Genomic DNA, 23,871 nt, shown 5'->3' with positions numbered 1-23,871 from the left:
CTCAGTCAGGATCACACACTTACTGTCACAATCCTGGGTCTTATGACCCAGCGGTCTCAGTTTCTTGTGTTTTGTCATTTTGTATTATGATTTGAGTCCACCTTGTTAGTTTAGTCCTGGTCCCGAGGTTGTCATGTTTGGCTTTTGGTTGTTAGATATCCCCATGTCTTTGCTCCTTATCTTCCTCTGTGTACCTGTGTTCATATATCTCTGAGTATTTTCAGTTCTGTGTCCTCCCTGTCTTTTTATGCGTAATTGTCCTCATCTGTGCTCCCTGTGTATTCCCATGTCCCTTATTACCTTCTGTGTATTTATGTGATAATCTCCCTCTGTTTCGTGTCGCGTCATCCTTCAGTTTTGTGCGTATTTCCCTGTGATTTCCCTGTGCCTCCTGGTGAGTTAGTTTTAGTTCTCCCCAGTGTAGTTTTGTATCGCCCTTTGCCTTTCTGTTAATAAAGCTGTGTTTTGAGTTTATCTACACGTGTTGTGAGTCTTGCATTTGGGTCCTCACCTCCCTGCACACACCCAGTCCCTGAAACTAACATAACTCAGTTCATTTAAACATTTCACATTTTCACGTCCTTCAGTTTTTAATCGCTGCACTTACAGGATGTGAGCTGGACAACATTAATAATCTTAATGAGGTACATGTGACATTGGCGACACAGCTACTGAGATGAAGCTCATTTTGCAGCAGAGGTGGTTATAGTTACAGTAGCTGTAGTTGGAGCAGCTGCGGTTGGAGCAGCTGTGTCTGAGAGCTGCATGAAGCTGTAGTGAAGACAAACTGTTTGATCAACTGAGCTTTTGGTACCACATATACACTGCAGTCTAAAGTCTTAGACATATGAAGTTACATCATAATTTAATAGAACTTGTTACTTGTAAGCTGTCCATCACAGTGAAAGCAAGTGTGATGTTTTATAAGCCAGCGACATGAGATAACATCAGCATTCATATAAATATGTGCAGGTGAAGTAATGGTAGATATTGTCCTGGTTAAAGGTGTGTGCAGACACAGCTTGAATGCAAGTGTCTCTCTGCTTTTGTCCTCCTGAAACAGCCAACAACACTGACTGTTGCAGTGCTGTTTCACACATGCTCTGTGACATTTTTCTGCTGCTACATTTTACGCTGTGACTGTGAACAGGTTTGTAGAAAAAGTATTATTAAGAGAAACCATTCTCATCATAAAACAGTCAGGGGACACTCATTAATCAATCCAAAGAGACTTTATTTATGATAGTTTTGAAAAGTGCAATGATAAGATCAGTGTTGAGATTGTAGACATCACAATATTGTTAATATTAGTCCCCTGATCACACGCTTGGATGATACACATACAAACAACATCTCAGGGAGGAAAACATCAAACATGTCTGATCTGAACCCCCCCCCTAAAACTACAATAAATAAGAATTCAAATATGCTTTACAACCTGGTTACTTAATAATTTCAAAACTTCACATGTACTTTGGTTTATTACTTCATTTTCAGGATGTGAACTTAAAAATGTTACAAATATGAGCTGAGTACATGTGACATCAGAACCAGAACTAATGTAAGGAAGCTGATGTTGTTCACCATGGCAGAGGAAGTGGTTCTTGCAGTAGTTCTGGTTGTTGTTGGGGTTGTTGTTGGGGTGGTTGCTGAGGTTGTTCTGGTGGTTGTACTTGTTGTTGGGGTAGTTGAGGTTGTTGTTGGGGTGGTTGCTGAGGTTGTTCTGGTGGTTGTACTTGTTGTTGGGGTAGTTGAGGTTGTTGTTGGGGTGGTTGCTGAGGTTGTTCTGGTGGTTGTACTTGTTGTTGGGGTAGTTGAGGTTGTTGTTGGGGTGGTTGCTGAGGTTGTTGTAGTGGTTGTACTTGTTGTTGGGGCAGTTGAGGTTGTTGTTGGGGTCGTTGCTGATGTCGTTGTAGTGGTTGTAGTTGTTGGGGTAGTTGTGCTTGTTGTTGGGGTAGTTGCTGAGGTTTTTGTAGTAGTTGTACTTGTGGTTGGGATACTTGAGGTTGTTGTAGGGGTAGTTGTTGATGTTGTTGTAGTTGCTGTGGTTGTTGTTGGGGTAGTTGCTGATGTCGTTGTAGTGGTTGTAGTTGTTGGGGTAGTTGTGCTTGTTGTTGGGGTAGTTGCTGAGGTTTTTGTAGTGGTTGTACTTGTTGTTGGGATACTTGAGGTTGTTGTAGGGGTAGTTATAGATGTAGTTGTACTGGCTGTGGTTGTTGTTGGGGTAGTTGAGGTTGCTGTTGGAGCAGCTGTGGTTGTTGTTGGGGCATCTGTTGTAGTTGTGGTTGAGGTTGTTGTCACCACAGCTGTAGTTGTTGTTGTTGGCGCAGCAGTTGTGGTTGTTGTTGGGGCAGCTGTACTTGTTGTTGTTGGGGTGGCTGTTGTGGTTGTTGTTGGGGCAGCTGTAGTTGTTGTTGTTGGGATGGCTGTTGTGGTTGTTGTTGGGGCAGCTGTAGTTGTCGTTGTTGTTGGGGCAACAGTTGTTGTTGTTGTTGGGGCGATTGTTGTGGTTGTTGTTGGAGCTGCAGTTGTGGTTGTTGGAGCAGCAGTTGTGGTTGTTGGAGCAGCAGTTGTGGTTGTTGTTGTTGTTGGGGCAGCTGTTGTGGTTGTTGTTGGGGCGGCAGTTGTGGTTGTTGTTGGGGCGGCAGTTGTTGTTGTTGTTGGGGCAGCTGTAGTTGTTGTTGGGGCAGCTGTAGTTGTTGTTGTTGGTGCACCTGTAGTAGTTGTTGTTGTGAATGTAGTTGTTGTGCTTGTTGTTGGGGCAGCAGTTGTAGTTGTTGGCACAGCAGTTATGGTTGTTGTTTGGGCTACTGTAGCAGCAGTTGTTGGGGCAGCTGTTGTGGTTGGGGCAGCTGTAGTTGTTGTTGGGGCGGCTGTTGTGGTTGTTGTTGGGCCTGGCGTTGTAGTTGTTGGCGCAGCAGTTGTGGTTGTTGTTGGGGCAGCTGTAGTTGTTGTTGTTGGAGCTGCAGTTGTGGTTGTTGGAGCAGCAGTTGTGGTTGTGGTTGGTGCAGCTGTAGTTGTTGTTGTTGGCGCTGCAGTTGTGGTTGTTGTCGGTGCAGCTGTAATTGTTGTTGTTGTGACTGCAATTGTTGTGGTTGTTGTTGGGGCAGCGGTTGTGGTTGTTGTTGGGGCAGCTGTAGTTGTTGTTGTGTGGGCGCTTGTTGTGGTTTTTGTTGGAGCTGCAGTTGTGGTTGTTGGAGCAGCAGTTGTGGTTGTTGTTGGGGCAACTGTAGTCGTTGTTGTTGGGGCAGCAGTAGTTGTTGTTGTTGGGGCGGCTGTTGTGGTTGTTGTTGAGGCAGCTGAAGTTGTTGTTGTTGGAGCGGCTGTTGTGGTTGTTGTTGGTGCAGCTGTAGCAGTTGTTGGTGGGGCAGCAGTTGTGGTTGTTGTTGGGGCGGCTGTTGTGGTTGTTGGGGCAGCTGTAGTCGTTGTTGTTGGGGCAGCAGTAGCTGTTATTGTTGGGGCTGCAGTAGTTGTTGTTGGGGCAGCTGTTGTGGTTGTTGTTGGGGCGGCTGTAGTGGTTGTTGTTTGGGCAGCAGTTGTGGTTGTTGTTGGGGCAGCTGTAGTTGTTGTTGTTGGGGCTGCAGTTGTTGTTGTTGGGGCAGCTGTTGTGGTTGTTGTTGGGGCGGCTGTAGTTGTGGTTGTTGGAGCAGCAGTTGTGGTTGTTGTTGGGGCAGCTGTTGTGGTTGTTGTTGGGGCAGCTGTAGTCGTTGTTGGTGCGGCAGCAGTTGTGGTTGTTGGGGCAGCTGTAGTCGTTGTTGGTGGGGCGGCAGTTGTGGTTGTTGTTGGGGCGGTTGTTGTGGTTGTTGTTGGGGCAGCTGAAGTTGTTGTTGTTGGAGCGGCTGTTGTGGTTGTTGTTGGGGCAGCTGTAGTTGTTGTTGTTGGGGAGGCTGTTGTGGTTGTTGTTGGGGCAGCTGTAGCAGTTGTTGTCGGTGCAGCTGTAGTAGTTGTTGTTGGGACTGCAGTTGTGGTTGTTGTTGGGGCGGCTGTTGTGGTTGTTGTTGGGGCTGCAGTTGTTGTTGTTGGGTTAGCTGTAGTTGTTGTTGTTGGAGCAGCAGTTGTGGTTGTTGTTGGGGCGGCTGTTGTGGTTGTTGGGGCAGCTGTAGTCGTTGTTGTTGGGGCAGCAGTACCTGTTGTTGTTGGGGCGGCTGTGGTAGTTGTTGTTGTGACTGCAATTGTTGTGGTTGTTGTTGGGGCAGCGGTTGTGGTTGTTGTTGGGGCAGCTGTAGTTGTTGTTGTTGGGGCGGCTGTACTTGTTGTTGTTGGGGTGACTGTTGTGGTTGTTGTTGGGGAGGCTGTTGTGGTTGTTGTTGGTGCAGCTGTAGCAGTTGTTGGTGGGGCAGCAGTTGTGGTTGTTGTTGGGGCGGCTGTTGTGGTTGTTGGGGCAGCTGTAGTCGTTGTTGTTGGGGCAGCAGTAGCTGTTATTGTTGGGGCTGCAGTAGTTGTTGTTGGGGCAGCTGTTGTGGTTGTTGTTGGGGCGGCTGTAGTGGTTGTTGTTTGGGCAGCAGTTGTGGTTGTTGTTGGGGCAGCTGTAGTTGTTGTTGTTGGGGCGGCTGTAGTTGTGGTTGTTGGAGCAGCAGTTGTGGTTGTTGTTGGGGCAGCTGTAGTCGTTGTTGTTGGGGCAGCTGTAGTTGTTGTTGTTGGAGCAGCAGTTGTGGTTGTTGTTGGGGCGGCTGTTGTGGTTGTTGTTGGGGCGGCTGTTGTTGTTGTAGGGGCAGTTGTAGCAGTTGTTGGGGCACCTGTAGTAGTTGTTGTTGGGGCAACAGTTGTGGTTGTTGTTGGGGCAACTGTAGTCGTTGTTGTTGGGGCGGCAGTTGTGGTTGTTGGGGCAGCTGTAGTTGTTGTTGTTGGGGAAGCTGTTGTGGTTGTTGTTGGGGCTGCAGTAGTTGTTGTTGGGGCAGCTGTAGTCGTTGTTGGGGCGGCTGTAGTGGTTGTTGTTTGGGCAGCAGTTGTGGTTATTGTTGGGGCTGCAGTAGTTGTTGTTGGGGCAGCTGCAGTTGTTGTTGTTGGGGCAGCTGTAGTTGTTGTTGTGTGGGCGCTTGTTGTGGTTTTTGTTGGAGCTGCAGTTGTGGTTGTTGGGGCAACAGTTGTGGTTGTTGTTGGGGCAACTGTTGTGGTTGTTGTTGGGGCAACTGTAGTCGTTGTTGTTGGGGCGGCAGTTGTGGTTGTTGGGGCAGCTGTAGTTGTTGTTGGGACTGCAGTTGTTGTGGTTGTTGGGGCAGCTGTAGTCGTTGTTGTTGGGGCAGCTGTAGTTGTTGTTGTGTGGGCGCTTGTTGTGGTTTTTGTTGGAGCTGCAGTTGTGGTTGTTGGGGCAACAGTTGTGGTTGTTGTAGGGGCAACTGTTGTGGTTGTTGTTGGGGCAACTGTAGTCGTTGTTGTTGGGGCGGCAGTTGTGGTTGTTGGGGCAGCTGTAGTTGTTGTTGGGACTGCAGTTGTTGTGGTTGTTGGGGCAGCTGTAGCTGTTGTTGTTGGGGCGGCTGTTGTGGTTGTTGTTTGGGCAGCAGTTGTGGTTATTGTTGGGGCTGCAGTAGTTGTTGTTGGGGCAGCTGCAGTTGTTGTTGTTGGGGCAGCTGTAGTTGTTGTTGTGTGGGCGCTTGTTGTGGTTTTTGTTGGAGCTGCAGTTGTGGTTGTTGGAGCAGCAGTTGTGGTTGTTGTTGGTGCAGCAGTAGTAGTTGTTGTTGGGGCAACAGTTGTGGTTGTTGTTGGGGCAACTGTAGTCGTTGTTGTTGGGGCGGCAGTTGTGGTTGTTGGGGCAGCTGTAGTTGTTGTTGGGACTGCAGTTGTTGTGGTTGTTGGGGCAGCTGTAGTCGTTGTTGTTGGCGCAGCAGTTGTGGTTGTTGTTGGGGCAGCTGTACTTGTTGTTGTTGGGGCGGCTGTTGTGGTTGTTGTTGGGGCAGCTGTACTTGTTGTTGTTGGGGCAGCTGTACTTGTTGTTGTTGGGGCGGCTGTTGTGGTTGTTGTTGGGGCGGCTGTACTTGTTGTTGTTGGGGCGGCTGTACTTGTTGTTGTTGGGGCGGCTGTATTCGTTGTTGGGGCAGCTGTATTCGTTGTTGGGGCTGCTGTAGTCGTTGTTGGGGCGGCTGTAGTGGTTGTTGTTTGGGCAGCAGTTGTGGTTGTTGTTGGGGCAACTGTAGTGGTTGTTGTTTGGGCAGCAGTTGTGGTTGTTGTTGGGGCAACTGTAGTCGTTGTTGTCGGGGCGGCAGTTGTGGTTGTTGGGGCGGCAGTTGTGGTTGTTGGGGCAGCTGTAGTTGTTGTTGTTGGGGAAGCTGTTGTGGTTGTTGTTGGGGCTGCAGTAGTTGTTGTTGGGGCTGCAGTAGTTGTTGTTGGGGCAGCTGTACTTGTTGTTGTTGGGGCGGCTGTTGTGGTTGTTGGGGCAGCTGTAGTCGTTGTTGTTGGGGCAGCAGTAGCTGTTGTTGTTGGGGCGGCTGTTGTGGTTGTTGTTGGCGCAGCAGTTGTGGTTGTTGTTGGGGCAGCTGTACTTGTTGTTGTTGGGGCAGCTGTTGTGGTTGTTGTTGGGGCAGCTGTAGTTGTTGTTGTTGGAGCTGCAGTTGTGGTTGTTGGAGCAGCAGTTGTGGTTGTTGTTGGGGCAGCTGTAGACGTTGTTGGGGCAGCTGTAGTTGTTGTTGTTGGGGCGGCTGTTGTGGTTGTTGTTGGGGCAGCTGTAGTCGTTGTTGGGGCATCTGTAGTTGTTGTTGTTGGGGTGGCTGTAGTTGTTGTTGTTGGGGCGGCTGTAGTGGTTGTTGTTGGGGCAGCAGTAGTTGTTGTAGGGGCAGTTGTAGCAGTTGTTGGGGCACCTGTAGTAGTTGTTGTTGGGGCAACAGTTGTGGTTGTTGTTGGGGCAACTGTAGTCGTTGTTGTTGGGGCGGCAGTTGTGGTTGTTGGGTCAGCAGTTGTGGTTGTTGTTGGTGCAGCAGTAGTTGTTGTAGGGGCAGTTGTAGCAGTTGTTGGGGCACCTGTAGTAGTTGTTGTTGGGGCAACAGTTGTGGTTGTTGTTGGGGCAACTGTAGTCGTTGTTGTTGGGGCGGCAGTTGTGGTTGTTGGGGCAGCTGTAGTTGTTGTTGGGACTGCAGTTGTTGTGGTTGTTGGGGCAGCTGTAGTCGTTGTTGTTGGGGCAGCAGTAGCTGTTGTTGTTGGGGCAGCAGTAGCTGTTGTTGTTGGGGCGGCTGTTGTGGTTGTTGTTGGCGCAGCAGTTGTGGTTGTTGTTGGGGCGGCTGTACTTGTTGCTGTTGGGGCGGCTGTTGTGGTTGTTGTTGGGGAAGCTGTACTTGTTGTTGTTGGGGCGGCTGTACTTGTTGTTGTTGGGGCGGCTGTACTTGTTGTTGTTGGGGCGGCTGTACTTGTTGTTGTTGGGGCGGCTGTTGTGGTTGTTGGGGCAGCTGTAGTCGTTGTTGGGGCGGCTGTAGTCGTTGTTGGGGCGGCTGTAGTGGTTGTTGTTTGGGCAGCAGTTGTGGTTGTTGTTGGGGCAACTGTAGTGGTTGTTGTTTGGGCAGCAGTTGTGGTTGTTGTTGGGGCAACTGTAGTCGTTGTTGTTGGGGCGGCAGTTGTGGTTGTTGGGAAGGCAGTTGTGGTTGTTGGGGCAGCTGTAGTTGTTGTTGTTGGGGAAGCTGTTGTGGTTGTTGTTGGGGCTGCAGTAGTTGTTGTTGGGGCTGCAGTAGTTGTTGTTGGGGCAGCTGTACTTGTTGTTGTTGGGGCGGCTGTTGTGGTTGTTGGGGCAGCTGTAGTCGTTGTTGTTGGGGCAGCAGTAGCTGTTGTTGTTGGGGCGGCTGTTGTGGTTGTTGGCGTAGCAGTTGTGGTTGTTGTTGGGGCAGCTGTACTTGTTGTTGTTGGGGCAGCTGTTGTGGTTGTTGTTGGGGCAGCTGTAGTCGTTGTTGGAGCAGCTGTAGTTGTTGTTGTTGGGGCGGCTGTTGTGGTTGTTGTTGGGGCAGCTGTAGTCGTTGTTGGGGCAGCTGTAGTTGTTGTTGTTGGGGCAGCTGTAGTTGTTGTTGTTGGGGCGGCTGTTGTGGTTGTTGGCGCAGCAGTTGTGGTTGTTGTCGGTGCAGCTGTAGTAGTTGTTGTTGGGACTGCAGTTGTTGTGGTTGTTGTTGGGGCAGCTGTTGTGGTTGTTGTTGGGGCAGCTGTAGTTGTTGTTGTTGGAGCTGCAGTTGTGGTTGTTGGAGCAGCAGTTGTGGTTGTTGTTGGGGCTACAGTTGTTGTTGTTGGGGCAGCTGTACTTGTTGTTGTTGGAGCTGCACTTGTTGTTGTTGTTGGGGCAGCTGTAGTCGTTGTTGGGGCAGCTGTAGTTGTTGTTGTTGGGGCAGCTGTTGTGGTTGTTGTTGGGGCAGCTGTAGTCGTTGTTGGGGCAGCTGTACTTGTTGTTGTTGGGGCAGCTGTACTTGTTGTTGTTGGGGCAGCTGTACTTGTTGTTGTTGGGGCGGCTGTTGTGGTTGTTGTTGGGGCAGCTGTACTTGTTGTTGTTGGAGCTGCAGTTGTTGTTGTTGGCGCAGCAGTTGTGGTTGTTGTCGGTGCAGCTGTAGTAGTTGTTGTTGGGACTGCAGTTGTTGTGGTTGTTGTTGGGGCAGCTGTTGTGGTTGTTGTTGGGGCAGCTGTTGTGGTTGTTGTTGGGGCAGCTGTAGTTGTTGTTGTTGGAGCTGCTGTTGTGGTTGTTGGAGCAGCAGTTGTGGTTGTTGTTGGGGCTACAGTTGTTGTTGTTGGGGCAGCTGTACTTGTTGTTGTTGGGGCAGCTGTAGTGGTTGTTGTTGGGGAAGCTGTAGTGGTTGTTGTTGGGGCTGCAGTTGTTGTTGTTGTTGGGGCAGCTGTAGTTGTTGTTGTTGGGACTGCAGTTGTTGTGGTTGTTGTTTGGGCAGCTGTACTTGTTGTTGTTGGGACTGCAGTTGTTGTGGTTGTTGTTGGCGCAGCAGTTGTGGTTGTTGGCGCAGCAGTTGTGGTTGTTGTTGGCGCAGCTGTACTTGTTGTTGTTGGGGCGGCTGTTGTGGTTGTTGTTGGGGCAGCTGTACTTGTTGTTGTTGGGGCAGCTGTACTTGTTGTTGTTGGGGCAGCTGTACTTGTTGTTGTTGGGGCAGCTGTACTTGTGGTTGTTGGGGCAGCTGTAGTTGTTGTTGTTGGGGCGGCTGTAGTCGTTGTTGGGGCAGCTGTAGTTGTTGTTGTTGGGGCGGCTGTTGTGGTTGTTGTTGGGGCAGCTGTAGTCGTTGTTGGGGCAGCTGTAGTTGTTGTTGTTGGGGCGGCTGTAGTTGTTGTTGTTGGGACTGCAGTTGTTGTGGTTGTTGTTGGGGCAGCTGTTGTTGTTGTTGTTGAGGCAGCTGTAGTTGTTGTTGTTGGAGCTGCAGTTGTGGTTGTTGTTGGGGCAGCTGTAGTTGTTGTTGTTGGAGCTGCAGTTGTTGTTGTTGGCGCAGCAGTTGTGGTTGTTGTCGGTGCAGCTATAGTAGTTGTTGTTGGGACTGCAGTTGTTGTGGTTGTTGTTGGGGCAGCTGTTGTGGTTGTTGTTGGGGCAGCTGTAGTTGTTGTTGTTGGAGCTGCAGTTGTGGTTGTTGGAGCAGCAGTTGTGGTTGTTGTTGGGGCAGCTGTAGTCGTTGTTGGGGCAGCTGTAGTTGTTGTTGTTGGGGCGGCTGTTGTGGTTGTTGTTGGGGCAGCTGTAGTAGTTGTGGTTGGGACTGCAGTTGTTGTGGTTGTTGTTGGGGCAGCTGTTGTGGTTGTTGTTGGGGCAGCTGTAGTTGTTGTTGTTGGAGCTGCAGTTGTGGTTGTTGGAGCAGCAGTTGTGGTTGTTGTTGGGGCAGCTGTAGTCGTTGTTGGGGCAGCTGTAGTTGTTGTTGTTGGGGCGGCTGTTGTGGTTGTTGTTGGGGCAGCTGTAGTAGTTGTGGTTGGGACTGCAGTTGTTGTGGTTGTTGGGGCAGCTGTTGTGGTTGTTGTTGGGGCAGCTGTAGTTGTTGTTGTTGGAGCTGCAGTTGTGGTTGTTGTTGGGGCAGCTGTACTTGTTGTTGTTGGGGCAGCTGTACTTGTTGTTGGGGCAGCTGTACTTGTTGTTGTTGGAGCTGCAGTTGTTGTTGTTGGCGCAGCAGTTGTGGTTGTTGTCGGTGCAGCTGTAGTAGTTGTTGTTGGGGCTGCAGTTGTTGTGGTTGTTGTTGGGGCAGCTGTTGTGGTTGTTGTTGGGGCAGCTGTAGTGGTTGTTGTTGGGGCTGCAGTTGTGGTTGTTGTTGGGGCTGCAGTTGTTGTTGTTGTTGGGGCTGCAGTTGTTGTTGTTGTTGGGGCAGCTGTAGTCGTTGTTGGGGCAGCTGTAGTTGTTGTTGTTGGGGCGGCTGTTGTGGTTGTTGTTGGGGCAGCTGTAGTCGTTGTTGGGGCAGCTGTACTTGTTGTTGTTGGGGCAGGTATACTTGTTGTTGTTGGGGCAGCTGTTGTGGTTGTTGTTGGGGCAGCTGTACTTGTTGTTGTTGGAGCTGCAGTTGTTGTTGTTGGCGCAGCAGTTGTGGTTGTTGTCGGTGCAGCTGTAGTAGTTGTTGTTGGGACTGCAGTTGTTGTGGTTGTTGTTGGGGCAGCTGTTGTGGTTGTTGTTGGGGCAGCTGTAGTTGTTGTTGTTGGAGCTGCAGTTGTGGTTGTTGGAGCAGCAGTTGTGGTTGTTGTTGGGGCTACAGTTGTTGTTGTTGGGGCAGCTGTACTTGTTGTTGTTGGGGCGGCTGTTGTGGTTGTTGTTGGGGCAGCTGTAGTGGTTGTTGTTGGGGCAGCTGTTGTGGTTGTTGTTGGGGCAACTGTAGTCGTTATTGGGGCAGCTGTAGTTGTTGTTGTTGGGGCTGTAGTTGTTGTTGTTGGCGCAGCAGTTGTGGTTGTTGTTGGGGCGGCTGTTGTGGTTGTTGTTGGGGCAGCTGTAGTGGTTGTTGTTGGGGCAGCTGTTGTGGTTGTTGTTGGGGCTGCAGTTGTTGTTGTTGTTGTTGGGGCAGCTGTAGTCGTTGTTGGGGCAGCTGTAGTTGTTGTTGTTGGGGCGGCTGTTGTGGTTGTTGTTGGGGCAGCTGTTGTGGTTGTTGTTGGGGCAGCTGTAGTTGTTGTTGTTGGAGCTGCAGTTGTGGTTGTTGTTGGGGCAGCTGTAGTTGTTGTTGTTGGAGCTGCAGTTGTTGTTGTTGGCGCAGCAGTTGTGGTTGTTGTCGGTGCAGCTGTAGTAGTTGTTGTTGGGACTGCAGTTGTTGTGGTTGTTGTTGGGGCAGCTGTTGTGGTTGTTGTTGGGGCAGCTGTTGTGGTTGTTGTTGGGGCAGCTGTAGTTGTTGTTGTTGGAGCTGCAGTTGTGGTTGTTGGAGCAGCAGTTGTGGTTGTTGTTGGGGCTACAGTTGTTGTTGTTGGGGCAGCTGTACTTGTTGTTGTTGGGGCGGCTGTTGTGGTTGTTGTTGGGGCAGCTGTAGTCGTTGTTGGGGCAGCTGTAGTTGTTGTTGTTGGGGCGGCTGTAGTTGTTGTTGTTGGCGCAGCTGTAGTTGTTGTTGTTGGAGCTGCAGTTGTGGTTGTTGGAGCAGCAGTTGTGGTTGTTGTTGGGGCTACAGTTGTTGTTGTTGGGGCAGCTGTACTTGTTGTTGTTGGGGCAGCAGTTGTGGTTGTTGTTGGGGCAGCTGTAGTTGTTGTTGGGGCAGCTGTAGTTGTTGTTGGGGCAGCTGTAGTTGTTGTTGTTGGGGTGGCTGTAGTTGTTGTTGGAGCTGCAGTTGTGGTTGTTGGAGCAGCAGTTGTGGTTGTTGTTGGGGCGGCTGTTGTGGTTGTTGTTGTTGGGGCAGCTGTAGCAGTTGTGGTTGTTGTTGGGGCGGCTGTTGTGGTTGTTGTTGGCGCAGCAGTTGTGGTTGTTGTTGGGGCGGCTGTTGTGGTTGTTGTTGGGGCAGCTGTAGTGGTTGTTGTTGGGGCAGCTGTTGTGGTTGTTGTTGGGGCTGCAGTTGTTGTTGTTGGGGCAGCTGTAGTCGTTGTTGGGGCAGCTGTAGTTGTTGTTGTTGGGGCGGCTGTAGTTGTTGTTGTTGGGGCGGCTGTAGTTGTTGTTGTTGGCGCAGCAGTTGTGGTTGTTGTTGGGGCAGCAGTTGTGGTTGTTGTTGGGGCAGCTGTAGTTGTTGTTGGGGCAGCTGTAGTTGTTGTTGTTGGGGTGGCTGTAGTTGTTGTTGGGGCGGCTGTTGTGGTTGTTGTTGGGGCAGCTGTAGTCGTTGTTGGGGCAGCTGTAGTTGTTGTTGTTGGGGCGGCTGTAGTTGTTGTTGTTGGGGCAGCTGTAGTTGTTGTTGTTGGAGCTGCAGTTGTGGTTGTTGTTGGGGCAGCTGTAGTTGTTGTTGTTGGAGCTGCACTTGTTGTTGTTGGCGCAGCAGTTGTGGTTGTTGTCGGTGCAGCTGTAGTAGTTGTTGTTGGGACTGCAGTTGTTGTGGTTTTTGTTGGGGCGGCTGTTGTGGTTGTTGTTGGGGCAGCAGTAGCTGTTGTTGTTGGGGCGGCTGTTGTGGTTGTTGTTGGCGCAGCAGTTGTGGTTGTTGTTGGGGCAGCTGTACTTGTTGTTGTTGGGGCAGCTGTACTTGTTGTTGTTGGGGCAGCAGTTGTGGTTGTTGTTGGGGCAGCTGTAGTTGTTGTTGGCGCAGCAGTTGTGGTTGTTGTTGGGGCAGCTGTAGTTGTTGTTGTTGGGGCGGCTGTTGTGGTTGTTGTTGGGGCAGCTGTTGTGGTTGTTGTTGGGGCAGCTGTAGTTGTTGTTGTTGGAGCTGCAGTTGTGGTTGTTGTTGGGGCAGCTGTAGTTGTTGTTGTTGGAGCTGCAGTTGTTGTTGTTGGCGCAGCAGTTGTGGTTGTTGTCGGTGCAGCTGTAGTAGTTGTTGTTGGGACTGCAGTTGTTGTGGTTGTTGTTGGGGCAGCTGTTGTGGTTGTTGTTGGGGCAGCTGTAGTTGTTGTTGTTGGGGCAGCTGTAGTTGTTGTTGTTGGAGTTGCAGTTGTGGTTGTTGGAGCAGCAGTTGTGGTTGTTGTTGGGGCAGCTGTAGTCGTTGTTGGGGCAGCTGTAGTTGTTGTTGTTGGGGCGGCTGTTGTGGTTGTTGTTGGGGCAGCTGTAGTAGTTGTGGTTGGGACTGCAGTTGTTGTGGTTGTTGTTGGGGCAGCTGTAGTTGTTGTTGTTGGAGCTGCAGTTGTGGTTGTTGTTGGGGCAGCTGTACTTGTTGTTGTTGGGGCGGCTGTTGTGGTTGTTGTTGGGGCAGCTGTACTTGTTGTTGTTGGAGCTGCAGTTGTTGTTGTTGGCGCAGCAGTTGTGGTTGTTGTCGGTGCAGCTGTAGTAGTTGTTGTTGGGACTGCAGTTGTTGTGGTTGTTGTTGGGGCAGCTGTTGTGGTTGTTGTTGGGGCAGCTGTAGTGGTTGTTGTTGGGGCAGCTGTTGTGGTTGTTGTTGGGGCTGCAGTTGTTGTTGTTGTTGGGGCAGCTGTAGTTGTTGTTGTTGGGGCGGCTGTTGTGGTTGTTGTTGGGGCAGCTGTAGTCGTTGTTGGGGCAGCTGTAGTTGTTGTTGTTGGGGCGGCTGTTGTGGTTGTTGTTGGGGCAGCTGTAGTTGTTGTTGTTGGAGCTGCAGTTGTGGTTGTTGTTGGGGCAGCTGTACTTGTTGTTGTTGGGGCGGCTGTTGTGGTTGTTGTTGGGGCAGCTGTACTTGTTGTTGTTGGAGCTGCAGTTGTTGTTGTTGGCGCAGCAGTTGTGGTTGTTGTCGGTGCAGCTGTAGTAGTTGTTGTTGGGACTGCAGTTGTTGTGGTTGTTGTTGGGGCAGCTGTTGTGGTTGTTGTTGGGGCAGCTGTAGTGGTTGTTGTTGGGGCAGCTGTTGTGGTTGTTGTTGGGGCTGCAGTTGTTGTTGTTGTTGGGGCAGCTGTAGTTGTTGTTGTTGGGGCGGCTGTTGTGGTTGTTGTTGGGGCAGCTGTAGTCGTTGTTGGGGCAGCTGTACTTGTTGTTGTTGGGGCAGCTGTACTTGTTGTTGTTGGGGCAGCTGTACTTGTTGTTGTTGGGGCGGCTGTTGTGGTTGTTGTTGGGGCAGCTGTACTTGTTGTTGTTGGAGCTGCAGTTGTTGTTGTTGGCGCAGCAGTTGTGGTTGTTGTCGGTGCAGCTATAGTAGTTGTTGTTGGGACTGCAGTTGTTGTGGTTGTTGTTGGGGCAGCTGTTGTGGTTGTTGTTGGGGCAGCTGTAGTTGTTGTTGTTGGAGCTGCAGTTGTGGTTGTTGGAGCAGCAGTTGTGGTTGTTGTTGGGGCTACAGTTGTTGTTGTTGGGGCAGCTGTACTTGTTGTTGTTGGGGCGGCTGTTGTGGTTGTTGTTGGGGCAGCTGTAGTCGTTGTTGGGGCAGCTGTAGTTGTTGTTGTTGGGGCGGCTGTAGTTGTTGTTGTTGGCGCAGCAGTTGTGGCTGTTGTTGGGGCAGCAGTTGTGGTTGTTGTCGGTGCAGCTATAGTAGTTGTTGTTGGGACTGCAGTTGTTGTGGTTGTTGTTGGGGCAGCTGTTGTGGTTGTTGTTGGGGCAGCTGTAGTTGTTGTTGTTGGAGCTGCAGTTGTGGTTGTTGGAGCAGCAGTTGTGGTTGTTGTTGGGGCTACAGTTGTTGTTGTTGGGGCAGCTGTACTTGTTGTTGTTGGGGCGGCTGTTGTGGTTGTTGTTGGGGCAGCTGTAGTCGTTGTTGGGGCAGCTGTAGTTGTTGTTGTTGGGGCGGCTGTAGTTGTTGTTGTTGGCGCAGCTGTAGTTGTTGTTGTTGGAGCTGCAGTTGTGGTTGTTGGAGTAGCAGTTGTGGTTGTTGTTGGGGCTACAGTTGTTGTTGTTGGGGCAGCTGTACTTGTTGTTGTTGGGGCAGCAGTTGTGGTTGTTGTTGGGGCAGCTGTAGTTGTTGTTGGGGCAGCTGTAGTTGTTGTTGGGGCAGCTGTAGTTGTTGTTGGGGCAGCTGTAGTTGTTGTTGTTGGGGTGGCTGTAGTTGTTGTTGGAGCTGCAGTTGTGGTTGTTGGAGCAGCAGTTGTGGTTGTTGTTGGGGCGGCTGTTGTGGTTGTTGTTGTTGGGGCAGCTGTAGCAGTTGTGGTTGTTGTTGGGGCGGCTGTTGTGGTTGTTGTTGGCGCAGCAGTTGTGGTTGTTGTTGGGGCGGCTGTTGTGGTTGTTGTTGGGGCAGCTGTAGTGGTTGTTGTTGGGGCAGCTGTTGTGGTTGTTGTTGGGGCTGCAGTTGTTGTTGTTGTTGGGGCAGCTGTAGTCGTTGTTGGGGCAGCTGTAGTTGTTGTTGTTGGGGCGGCTGTTGTGGTTGTTGTTGGGGCAGCTGTAGTCGTTGTTGGGGCAGCTGTAGTCGTTGTTGGGGCAGCTGTAGTTGTTGTTGTTGGGGCGGCTGTAGTTGTTGTTGTTGGGGCGGCTGTAGTTGTTGTTGTTGGCGCAGCAGTTGTGGTTGTTGTTGGGGCAGCAGTTGTGGTTGTTGTTGGGGCAGCTGTAGTTGTTGTTGGGGCAGCTGTAGTTGTTGTTGTTGGGGTGGCTGTAGTTGTTGTTGGGGCGGCTGTTGTGGTTGTTGTTGGGGCAGCTGTAGTCGTTGTTGGGGCAGCTGTAGTTGTTGTTGTTGGGGCGGCTGTAGTTGTTGTTGTTGGGGCAGCTGTAGTTGTTGTTGTTGGAGCTGCAGTTGAGGTTGTTGTTGGGGCAGCTGTAGTTGTTGTTGTTGGGGCGGCTGTTGTGGTTGTTGTTGGGGCAGCTGTTGTGGTTGTTGTTGGGGCAGCTGTAGTTGTTGTTGTTGGAGCTGCAGTTGTGGTTGTTGTTGGGGCAGCTGTAGTTGTTGTTGTTGGAGCTGCAGTTGTTGTTGTTGGCGCAGCAGTTGTGGTTGTTGTCGGTGCAGCTGTAGTAGTTGTTGTTGGGACTGCAGTTGTTGTGGTTGTTGTTGGGGCAGCTGTTGTGGTTGTTGTTGGGGCAGCTGTAGTTGTTGTTGTTGGGGCAGCTGTAGTTGTTGTTGTTGGAGCTGCAGTTGTGGTTGTTGGAGCAGCAGTTGTGGTTGTTGTTGGGGCAGCTGTAGTCGTTGTTGGGGCAGCTGTAGTTGTTGTTGTTGGGGCGGCTGTTGTGGTTGTTGTTGGGGCAGCTGTAGTAGTTGTGGTTGGGACTGCAGTTGTTGTGGTTGTTGTTGGGGCAGCTGTAGTTGTTGTTGTTGGAGCTGCAGTTGTGGTTGTTGTTGGGGCAGCTGTACTTGTTGTTGTTGGGGCGGCTGTTGTGGTTGTTGTTGGGGCAGCTGTACTTGTTGTTGTTGGAGCTGCAGTTGTTGTTGTTGGCGCAGCAGTTGTGGTTGTTGTCGGTGCAGCTGTAGTAGTTGTTGTTGGGACTGCAGTTGTTGTGGTTGTTGTTGGGGCAGCTGTTGTGGTTGTTGTTGGGGCAGCTGTAGTGGTTGTTGTTGGGGCAGCTGTTGTGGTTGTTGTTGGGGCTGCAGTTGTTGTTGTTGTTGGGGCAGCTGTAGTTGTTGTTTTTGGGGCGGCTGTTGTGGTTGTTGTTGGGGCAGCTGTAGTCGTTGTTGGGGCAGCTGTAGTTGTTGTTGTTGGGGCGGCTGTTGTGGTTGTTGTTGGGGCAGCTGTAGTAGTTGTGGTTGGGACTGCAGTTGTTGTGGTTGTTGTTGGGGCAGCTGTAGTTGTTGTTGTTGGAGCTGCAGTTGTGGTTGTTGTTGGGGCAGCTGTACTTGTTGTTGTTGGGGCGGCTGTTGTGGTTGTTGTTGGGGCAGCTGTACTTGTTGTTGTTGGAGCTGCAGTTGTTGTTGTTGGCGCAGCAGTTGTGGTTGTTGTCGGTGCAGCTGTAGTAGTTGTTGTTGGGACTGCAGTTGTTGTGGTTGTTGTTGGGGCAGCTGTTGTGGTTGTTGTTGGGGCAGCTGTAGTGGTTGTTGTTGGGGCAGCTGTTGTGGTTGTTGTTGGGGCTGCAGTTGTTGTTGTTGTTGGGGCAGCTGTAGTTGTTGTTGTTGGGGCGGCTGTTGTGGTTGTTGTTGGGGCAGCTGTAGTCGTTGTTGGGGCAGCTGTAGTTGTTGTTGTTGGGGCGGCTGTTGTGGTTGTTGTTGGGGCAGCTGTAGTAGTTGTGGTTGGGACTGCAGTTGTTGTGGTTGTTGTTGGGGCAGCTGTAGTTGTTGTTGTTGGAGCTGCAGTTGTGGTTGTTGTTGGGGCAGCTGTACTTGTTGTTGTTGGGGCGGCTGTTGTGGTTGTTGTTGGGGCAGCTGTACTTGTTGTTGTTGGAGCTGCAGTTGTTGTTGTTGGCGCAGCAGTTGTGGTTGTTGTCGGTGCAGCTGTAGTAGTTGTTGTTGGGACTGCAGTTGTTGTGGTTGTTGTTGGGGCAGCTGTTGTGGTTGTTGTTGGGGCAGCTGTAGTGGTTGTTGTTGGGGCAGCTGTTGTGGTTGTTGTTGGGGCTGCAGTTGTTGTTGTTGTTGGGGCAGCTGTAGTTGTTGTTGTTGGGGCGGCTGTTGTGGTTGTTGTTGGGGCAGCTGTAGTCGTTGTTGGGGCAGCTGTACTTGTTGTTGTTGGGGCAGCTGTACTTGTTGTTGTTGGGGCAGCTGTACTTGTTGTTGTTGGGGCGGCTGTTGTGGTTGTTGTTGGGGCAGCTGTACTTGTTGTTGTTGGAGCTGCAGTTGTTGTTGTTGGCGCAGCAGTTGTGGTTGTTGTCGGTGCAGCTATAGTAGTTGTTGTTGGGACTGCAGTTGTTGTGGTTGTTGTTGGGGCAGCTGTTGTGGTTGTTGTTGGGGCAGCTGTAGTTGTTGTTGTTGGAGCTGCAGTTGTGGTTGTTGGAGCAGCAGTTGTGGTTGTTGTTGGGGCTACAGTTGTTGTTGTTGGGGCAGCTGTACTTGTTGTTGTTGGGGCGGCTGTTGTGGTTGTTGTTGGGGCAGCTGTAGTCGTTGTTGGGGCAGCTGTAGTTGTTGTTGTTGGGGCGGCTGTAGTTGTTGTTGTTGGCGCAGCAGTTGTGGTTGTTGTTGGGGCAGCAGTTGTGGTTGTTGTCGGTGCAGCTATAGTAGTTGTTGTTGGGACTGCAGTTGTTGTGGTTGTTGTTGGGGCAGCTGTTGTGGTTGTTGTTGGGGCAGCTGTAGTTGTTGTTGTTGGAGCTGCAGTTGTGGTTGTTGGAGCAGCAGTTGTGGTTGTTGTTGGGGCTACAGTTGTTGTTGTTGGGGCAGCTGTACTTGTTGTTGTTGGGGCGGCTGTTGTGGTTGTTGTTGGGGCAGCTGTAGTCGTTGTTGGGGCAGCTGTAGTTGTTGTTGTTGGGGCGGCTGTAGTTGTTGTTGTTGGCGCAGCTGTAGTTGTTGTTGTTGGAGCTGCAGTTGTGGTTGTTGGAGCAGCAGTTGTGGTTGTTGTTGGGGCTACAGTTGTTGTTGTTGGGGCAGCTGTACTTGTTGTTGTTGGGGCAGCAGTTGTGGTTGTTGTTGGGGCAGCTGTAGTTGTTGTTGGGGCAGCTGTAGTTGTTGTTGGGGCAGCTGTAGTTGTTGTTGGGGCAGCTGTAGTTGTTGTTGTTGGGGTGGCTGTAGTTGTTGTTGGAGCTGCAGTTGTGGTTGTTGGAGCAGCAGTTGTGGTTGTTGTTGGGGCGGCTGTTGTGGTTGTTGTTGTTGGGGCAGCTGTAGCAGTTGTGGTTGTTGTTGGGGCGGCTGTTGTGGTTGTTGTTGGCGCAGCAGTTGTGGTTGTTGTTGGGGCGGCTGTTGTGGTTGTTGTTGGGGCAGCTGTAGTGGTTGTTGTTGGGGCAGCTGTTGTGGTTGTTGTTGGGGCTGCAGTTGTTGTTGTTGTTGGGGCAGCTGTAGTCGTTGTTGGGGCAGCTGTAGTTGTTGTTGTTGGGGCGGCTGTTGTGGTTGTTGTTGGGGCAGCTGTAGTCGTTGTTGGGGCAGCTGTAGTCGTTGTTGGGGCAGCTGTAGTTGTTGTTGTTGGGGCGGCTGTAGTTGTTGTTGTTGGGGCGGCTGTAGTTGTTGTTGTTGGCGCAGCAGTTGTGGTTGTTGTTGGGGCAGCAGTTGTGGTTGTTGTTGGGGCAGCTGTAGTTGTTGTTGGGGCAGCTGTAGTTGTTGTTGTTGGGGTGGCTGTAGTTGTTGTTGGGGCGGCTGTTGTGGTTGTTGTTGGGGCAGCTGTAGTCGTTGTTGGGGCAGCTGTAGTTGTTGTTGTTGGGGCGGCTGTAGTTGTTGTTGTTGGGGCAGCTGTAGTTGTTGTTGTTGGAGCTGCAGTTGAGGTTGTTGTTGGGGCAGCTGTAGTTGTTGTTGTTGGGGCGGCTGTTGTGGTTGTTGTTGGGGCAGCTGTTGTGGTTGTTGTTGGGGCAGCTGTAGTTGTTGTTGTTGGAGCTGCAGTTGTGGTTGTTGTTGGGGCAGCTGTAGTTGTTGTTGTTGGAGCTGCAGTTGTTGTTGTTGGCGCAGCAGTTGTGGTTGTTGTCGGTGCAGCTGTAGTAGTTGTTGTTGGGACTGCAGTTGTTGTGGTTGTTGTTGGGGCAGCTGTTGTGGTTGTTGTTGGGGCAGCTGTAGTTGCTGTTGTTGGGGCAGCTGTAGTTGTTGTTGTTGGAGCTGCAGTTGTGGTTGTTGGAGCAGCAGTTGTGGTTGTTGTTGGGGCAGCTGTAGTCGTTGTTGGGGCAGCTGTAGTTGTTGTTGTTGGGGCGGCTGTTGTGGTTGTTGTTGGGGCAGCTGTAGTAGTTGTGGTTGGGACTGCAGTTGTTGTGGTTGTTGTTGGGGCAGCTGTAGTTGTTGTTGTTGGAGCTGCAGTTGTGGTTGTTGTTGGGGCAGCTGTACTTGTTGTTGTTGGGGCGGCTGTTGTGGTTGTTGTTGGGGCAGCTGTACTTGTTGTTGTTGGAGCTGCAGTTGTTGTTGTTGGCGCAGCAGTTGTGGTTGTTGTCGGTGCAGCTGTAGTAGTTGTTGTTGGGACTGCAGTTGTTGTGGTTGTTGTTGGGGCAGCTGTTGTGGTTGTTGTTGGGGCAGCTGTAGTGGTTGTTGTTGGGGCAGCTGTTGTGGTTGTTGTTGGGGCTGCAGTTGTTGTTGTTGTTGGGGCAGCTGTAGTTGTTGTTTTTGGGGCGGCTGTTGTGGTTGTTGTTGGGGCAGCTGTAGTCGTTGTTGGGGCAGCTGTAGTTGTTGTTGTTGGGGCGGCTGTTGTGGTTGTTGTTGGGGCAGCTGTAGTAGTTGTGGTTGGGACTGCAGTTGTTGTGGTTGTTGTTGGGGCAGCTGTAGTTGTTGTTGTTGGAGCTGCAGTTGTGGTTGTTGTTGGGGCAGCTGTACTTGTTGTTGTTGGGGCGGCTGTTGTGGTTGTTGTTGGGGCAGCTGTACTTGTTGTTGTTGGAGCTGCAGTTGTTGTTGTTGGCGCAGCAGTTGTGGTTGTTGTCGGTGCAGCTATAGTAGTTGTTGTTGGGACTGCAGTTGTTGTGGTTGTTGTTGGGGCAGCTGTTGTGGTTGTTGTTGGGGCAGCTGTAGTTGTTGTTGTTGGAGCTGCAGTTGTGGTTGTTGGAGCAGCAGTTGTGGTTGTTGTTGGGGCTACAGTTGTTGTTGTTGGGGCAGCTGTACTTGTTGTTGTTGGGGCGGCTGTTGTGGTTGTTGTTGGGGCAGCTGTAGTCGTTGTTGGGGCAGCTGTAGTTGTTGTTGTTGGGGCGGCTGTAGTTGTTGTTGTTGGCGCAGCAGTTGTGGTTGTTGTTGGGGCAGCAGTTGTGGTTGTTGTCGGTGCAGCTATAGTAGTTGTTGTTGGGACTGCAGTTGTTGTGGTTGTTGTTGGGGCAGCTGTTGTGGTTGTTGTTGGGGCAGCTGTAGTTGTTGTTGTTGGAGCTGCAGTTGTGGTTGTTGGAGCAGCAGTTGTGGTTGTTGTTGGGGCTACAGTTGTTGTTGTTGGGGCAGCTGTACTTGTTGTTGTTGGGGCGGCTGTTGTGGTTGTTGTTGGGGCAGCTGTAGTCGTTGTTGGGGCAGCTGTAGTTGTTGTTGTTGGGGCGGCTGTAGTTGTTGTTGTTGGCGCAGCTGTAGTTGTTGTTGTTGGAGCTGCAGTTGTGGTTGTTGGAGCAGCAGTTGTGGTTGTTGTTGGGGCTACAGTTGTTGTTGTTGGGGCAGCTGTACTTGTTGTTGTTGGGGCAGCAGTTGTGGTTGTTGTTGGGGCAGCTGTAGTTGTTGTTGGGGCAGCTGTAGTTGTTGTTGGGGCAGCTGTAGTTGTTGTTGGGGCAGCTGTAGTTGTTGTTGTTGGGGTGGCTGTAGTTGTTGTTGGAGCTGCAGTTGTGGTTGTTGGAGCAGCAGTTGTGGTTGTTGTTGGGGCGGCTGTTGTGGTTGTTGTTGTTGGGGCAGCTGTAGCAGTTGTGGTTGTTGTTGGGGCGGCTGTTGTGGTTGTTGTTGGCGCAGCAGTTGTGGTTGTTGTTGGGGCGGCTGTTGTGGTTGTTGTTGGGGCAGCTGTAGTGGTTGTTGTTGGGGCAGCTGTTGTGGTTGTTGTTGGGGCTGCAGTTGTTGTTGTTGTTGGGGCAGCTGTAGTCGTTGTTGGGGCAGCTGTAGTTGTTGTTGTTGGGGCGGCTGTTGTGGTTGTTGTTGGGGCAGCTGTAGTCGTTGTTGGGGCAGCTGTAGTCGTTGTTGGGGCAGCTGTAGTTGTTGTTGTTGGGGCGGCTGTAGTTGTTGTTGTTGGGGCGGCTGTAGTTGTTGTTGTTGGCGCAGCAGTTGTGGTTGTTGTTGGGGCAGCAGTTGTGGTTGTTGTTGGGGCAGCTGTAGTTGTTGTTGGGGCAGCTGTAGTTGTTGTTGTTGGGGTGGCTGTAGTTGTTGTTGGGGCGGCTGTTGTGGTTGTTGTTGGGGCAGCTGTAGTCGTTGTTGGGGCAGCTGTAGTTGTTGTTGTTGGGGCGGCTGTAGTTGTTGTTGTTGGGGCAGCTGTAGTTGTTGTTGTTGGAGCTGCAGTTGAGGTTGTTGTTGGGGCAGCTGTAGTTGTTGTTGTTGGGGCGGCTGTTGTGGTTGTTGTTGGGGCAGCTGTTGTGGTTGTTGTTGGGGCAGCTGTAGTTGTTGTTGTTGGAGCTGCAGTTGTGGTTGTTGTTGGGGCAGCTGTAGTTGTTGTTGTTGGAGCTGCAGTTGTTGTTGTTGGCGCAGCAGTTGTGGTTGTTGTCGGTGCAGCTGTAGTAGTTGTTGTTGGGACTGCAGTTGTTGTGGTTGTTGTTGGGGCAGCTGTTGTGGTTGTTGTTGGGGCAGCTGTAGTTGCTGTTGTTGGGGCAGCTGTAGTTGTTGTTGTTGGAGCTGCAGTTGTGGTTGTTGGAGCAGCAGTTGTGGTTGTTGTTGGGGCAGCTGTAGTCGTTGTTGGGGCAGCTGTAGTTGTTGTTGTTGGGGCGGCTGTTGTGGTTGTTGTTGGGGCAGCTGTAGTAGTTGTGGTTGGGACTGCAGTTGTTGTGGTTGTTGTTGGGGCAGCTGTAGTTGTTGTTGTTGGAGCTGCAGTTGTGGTTGTTGTTGGGGCAGCTGTACTTGTTGTTGTTGGGGCGGCTGTTGTGGTTGTTGTTGGGGCAGCTGTACTTGTTGTTGTTGGAGCTGCAGTTGTTGTTGTTGGCGCAGCAGTTGTGGTTGTTGTCGGTGCAGCTGTAGTAGTTGTTGTTGGGACTGCAGTTGTTGTGGTTGTTGTTGGGGCAGCTGTTGTGGTTGTTGTTGGGGCAGCTGTAGTGGTTGTTGTTGGGGCAGCTGTTGTGGTTGTTGTTGGGGCTGCAGTTGTTGTTGTTGTTGGGGCAGCTGTAGTTGTTGTTTTTGGGGCGGCTGTTGTGGTTGTTGTTGGGGCAGCTGTAGTCGTTGTTGGGGCAGCTGTAGTTGTTGTTGTTGGGGCGGCTGTTGTGGTTGTTGTTGGGGCAGCTGTAGTAGTTGTGGTTGGGACTGCAGTTGTTGTGGTTGTTGTTGGGGCAGCTGTAGTTGTTGTTGTTGGAGCTGCAGTTGTGGTTGTTGTTGGGGCAGCTGTACTTGTTGTTGTTGGGGCGGCTGTTGTGGTTGTTGTTGGGGCAGCTGTACTTGTTGTTGTTGGAGCTGCAGTTGTTGTTGTTGGCGCAGCAGTTGTGGTTGTTGTCGGTGCAGCTGTAGTAGTTGTTGTTGGGACTGCAGTTGTTGTGGTTGTTGTTGGGGCAGCTGTTGTGGTTGTTGTTGGGGCAGCTGTAGTAGTTGTTGTTGGGGCAGCTGTTGTGGTTGTTGTTGGGGCTGCAGTTGTTGTTGTTGTTGGGGCAGCTGTAGTTGTTGTTGTTGGGGCGGCTGTTGTGGTTGTTGTTGGGGCAGCTGTAGTCGTTGTTGGGGCAGCTGTACTTGTTGTTGTTGGGGCAGCTGTACTTGTTGTTGTTGGGGCAGCTGTACTTGTTGTTGTTGGGGCGGCTGTTGTGGTTGTTGTTGGGGCAGCTGTACTTGTTGTTGTTGGAGCTGCAGTTGTTGTTGTTGGCGCAGCAGTTGTGGTTGTTGTCGGTGCAGCTATAGTAGTTGTTGTTGGGACTGCAGTTGTTGTGGTTGTTGTTGGGGCAGCTGTTGTGGTTGTTGTTGGGGCAGCTGTAGTTGTTGTTGTTGGAGCTGCAGTTGTGGTTGTTGGAGCAGCAGTTGTGGTTGTTGTTGGGGCTACAGTTGTTGTTGTTGGGGCAGCTGTACTTGTTGTTGTTGGGGCGGCTGTTGTGGTTGTTGTTGGGGCAGCTGTAGTCGTTGTTGGGGCAGCTGTAGCAGTTGTGGTTGTTGTTGGGGCGGCTGTTGTGGTTGTTGTTGGCGCAGCAGTTGTGGTTGTTGTTGGGGCAGCTGTACTTGTTGTTGTTGGGGCGGCTGTTGTGGTTGTTGTTGGGGCGGCTGTACTTGTTGTTGTTGGGGCGGCTGTAGTTGTTGTTGTTGGGGCGGCTGTAGTTGTTGTTGTTGGCGCAGCAGTTGTGGTTGTTGTTGGGGCAGCAGTTGTGGTTGTTGTTGGGGCAGCTGTAGTTGTTGTTGGGGCAGCTGTAGTTGTTGTTGTTGGGGCTGCAGTTGTTGTTGTTGTTGGGGCAGCTGTAGTTGTTGTTTTTGGGGCAGCTGTAGTTGTTGTTGGAGCTGCAGT

General features: G+C 51.3%; 1 protein-coding gene across 1 annotated transcript in view; it reads right to left on the bottom strand.

Moving 5' to 3' along the window:
• Window positions 1–1,400: 1,400 nt before the first annotated feature.
• LOC146548461 (uncharacterized) overlaps window positions 1,401–23,871 on the bottom strand; it is a 47,413-nt gene continuing 24,942 nt past the window's right edge. Inside the window, exons 2-12 of the mRNA XM_085263349.1 lie at window positions 13,596–13,709; window positions 12,501–12,776; window positions 11,535–11,576; window positions 10,996–11,321; window positions 10,410–10,797; window positions 9,063–9,788; window positions 8,442–8,693; window positions 6,477–6,587; window positions 2,917–3,227; window positions 2,506–2,616; window positions 1,401–1,596 (exon numbers count right to left, since the gene is read on the bottom strand). Of these exons, the coding sequence (XP_085119475.1) occupies window positions 1,421–1,596; window positions 2,506–2,616; window positions 2,917–3,227; window positions 6,477–6,587; window positions 8,442–8,693; window positions 9,063–9,788; window positions 10,410–10,797; window positions 10,996–11,321; window positions 11,535–11,576; window positions 12,501–12,776; window positions 13,596–13,709 (2,833 nt within the window). The 3' untranslated portion in view covers window positions 1,401–1,420. The remainder of the gene's footprint in view (window positions 1,597–2,505; window positions 2,617–2,916; window positions 3,228–6,476; window positions 6,588–8,441; window positions 8,694–9,062; window positions 9,789–10,409; window positions 10,798–10,995; window positions 11,322–11,534; window positions 11,577–12,500; window positions 12,777–13,595; window positions 13,710–23,871) is intronic.

This window comes from Mchenga conophoros, linkage group LG22, assembly GCF_057382185.1.
Source record: "Mchenga conophoros isolate Kocher_MC1m ecotype Shallow Benthic linkage group LG22, M_conophoros_male_GT1.1, whole genome shotgun sequence".
NCBI lineage: Eukaryota > Metazoa > Chordata > Actinopteri > Cichliformes > Cichlidae > Mchenga > Mchenga conophoros.
This window is presented reverse-complemented; position numbering and strand designations above follow the sequence as displayed.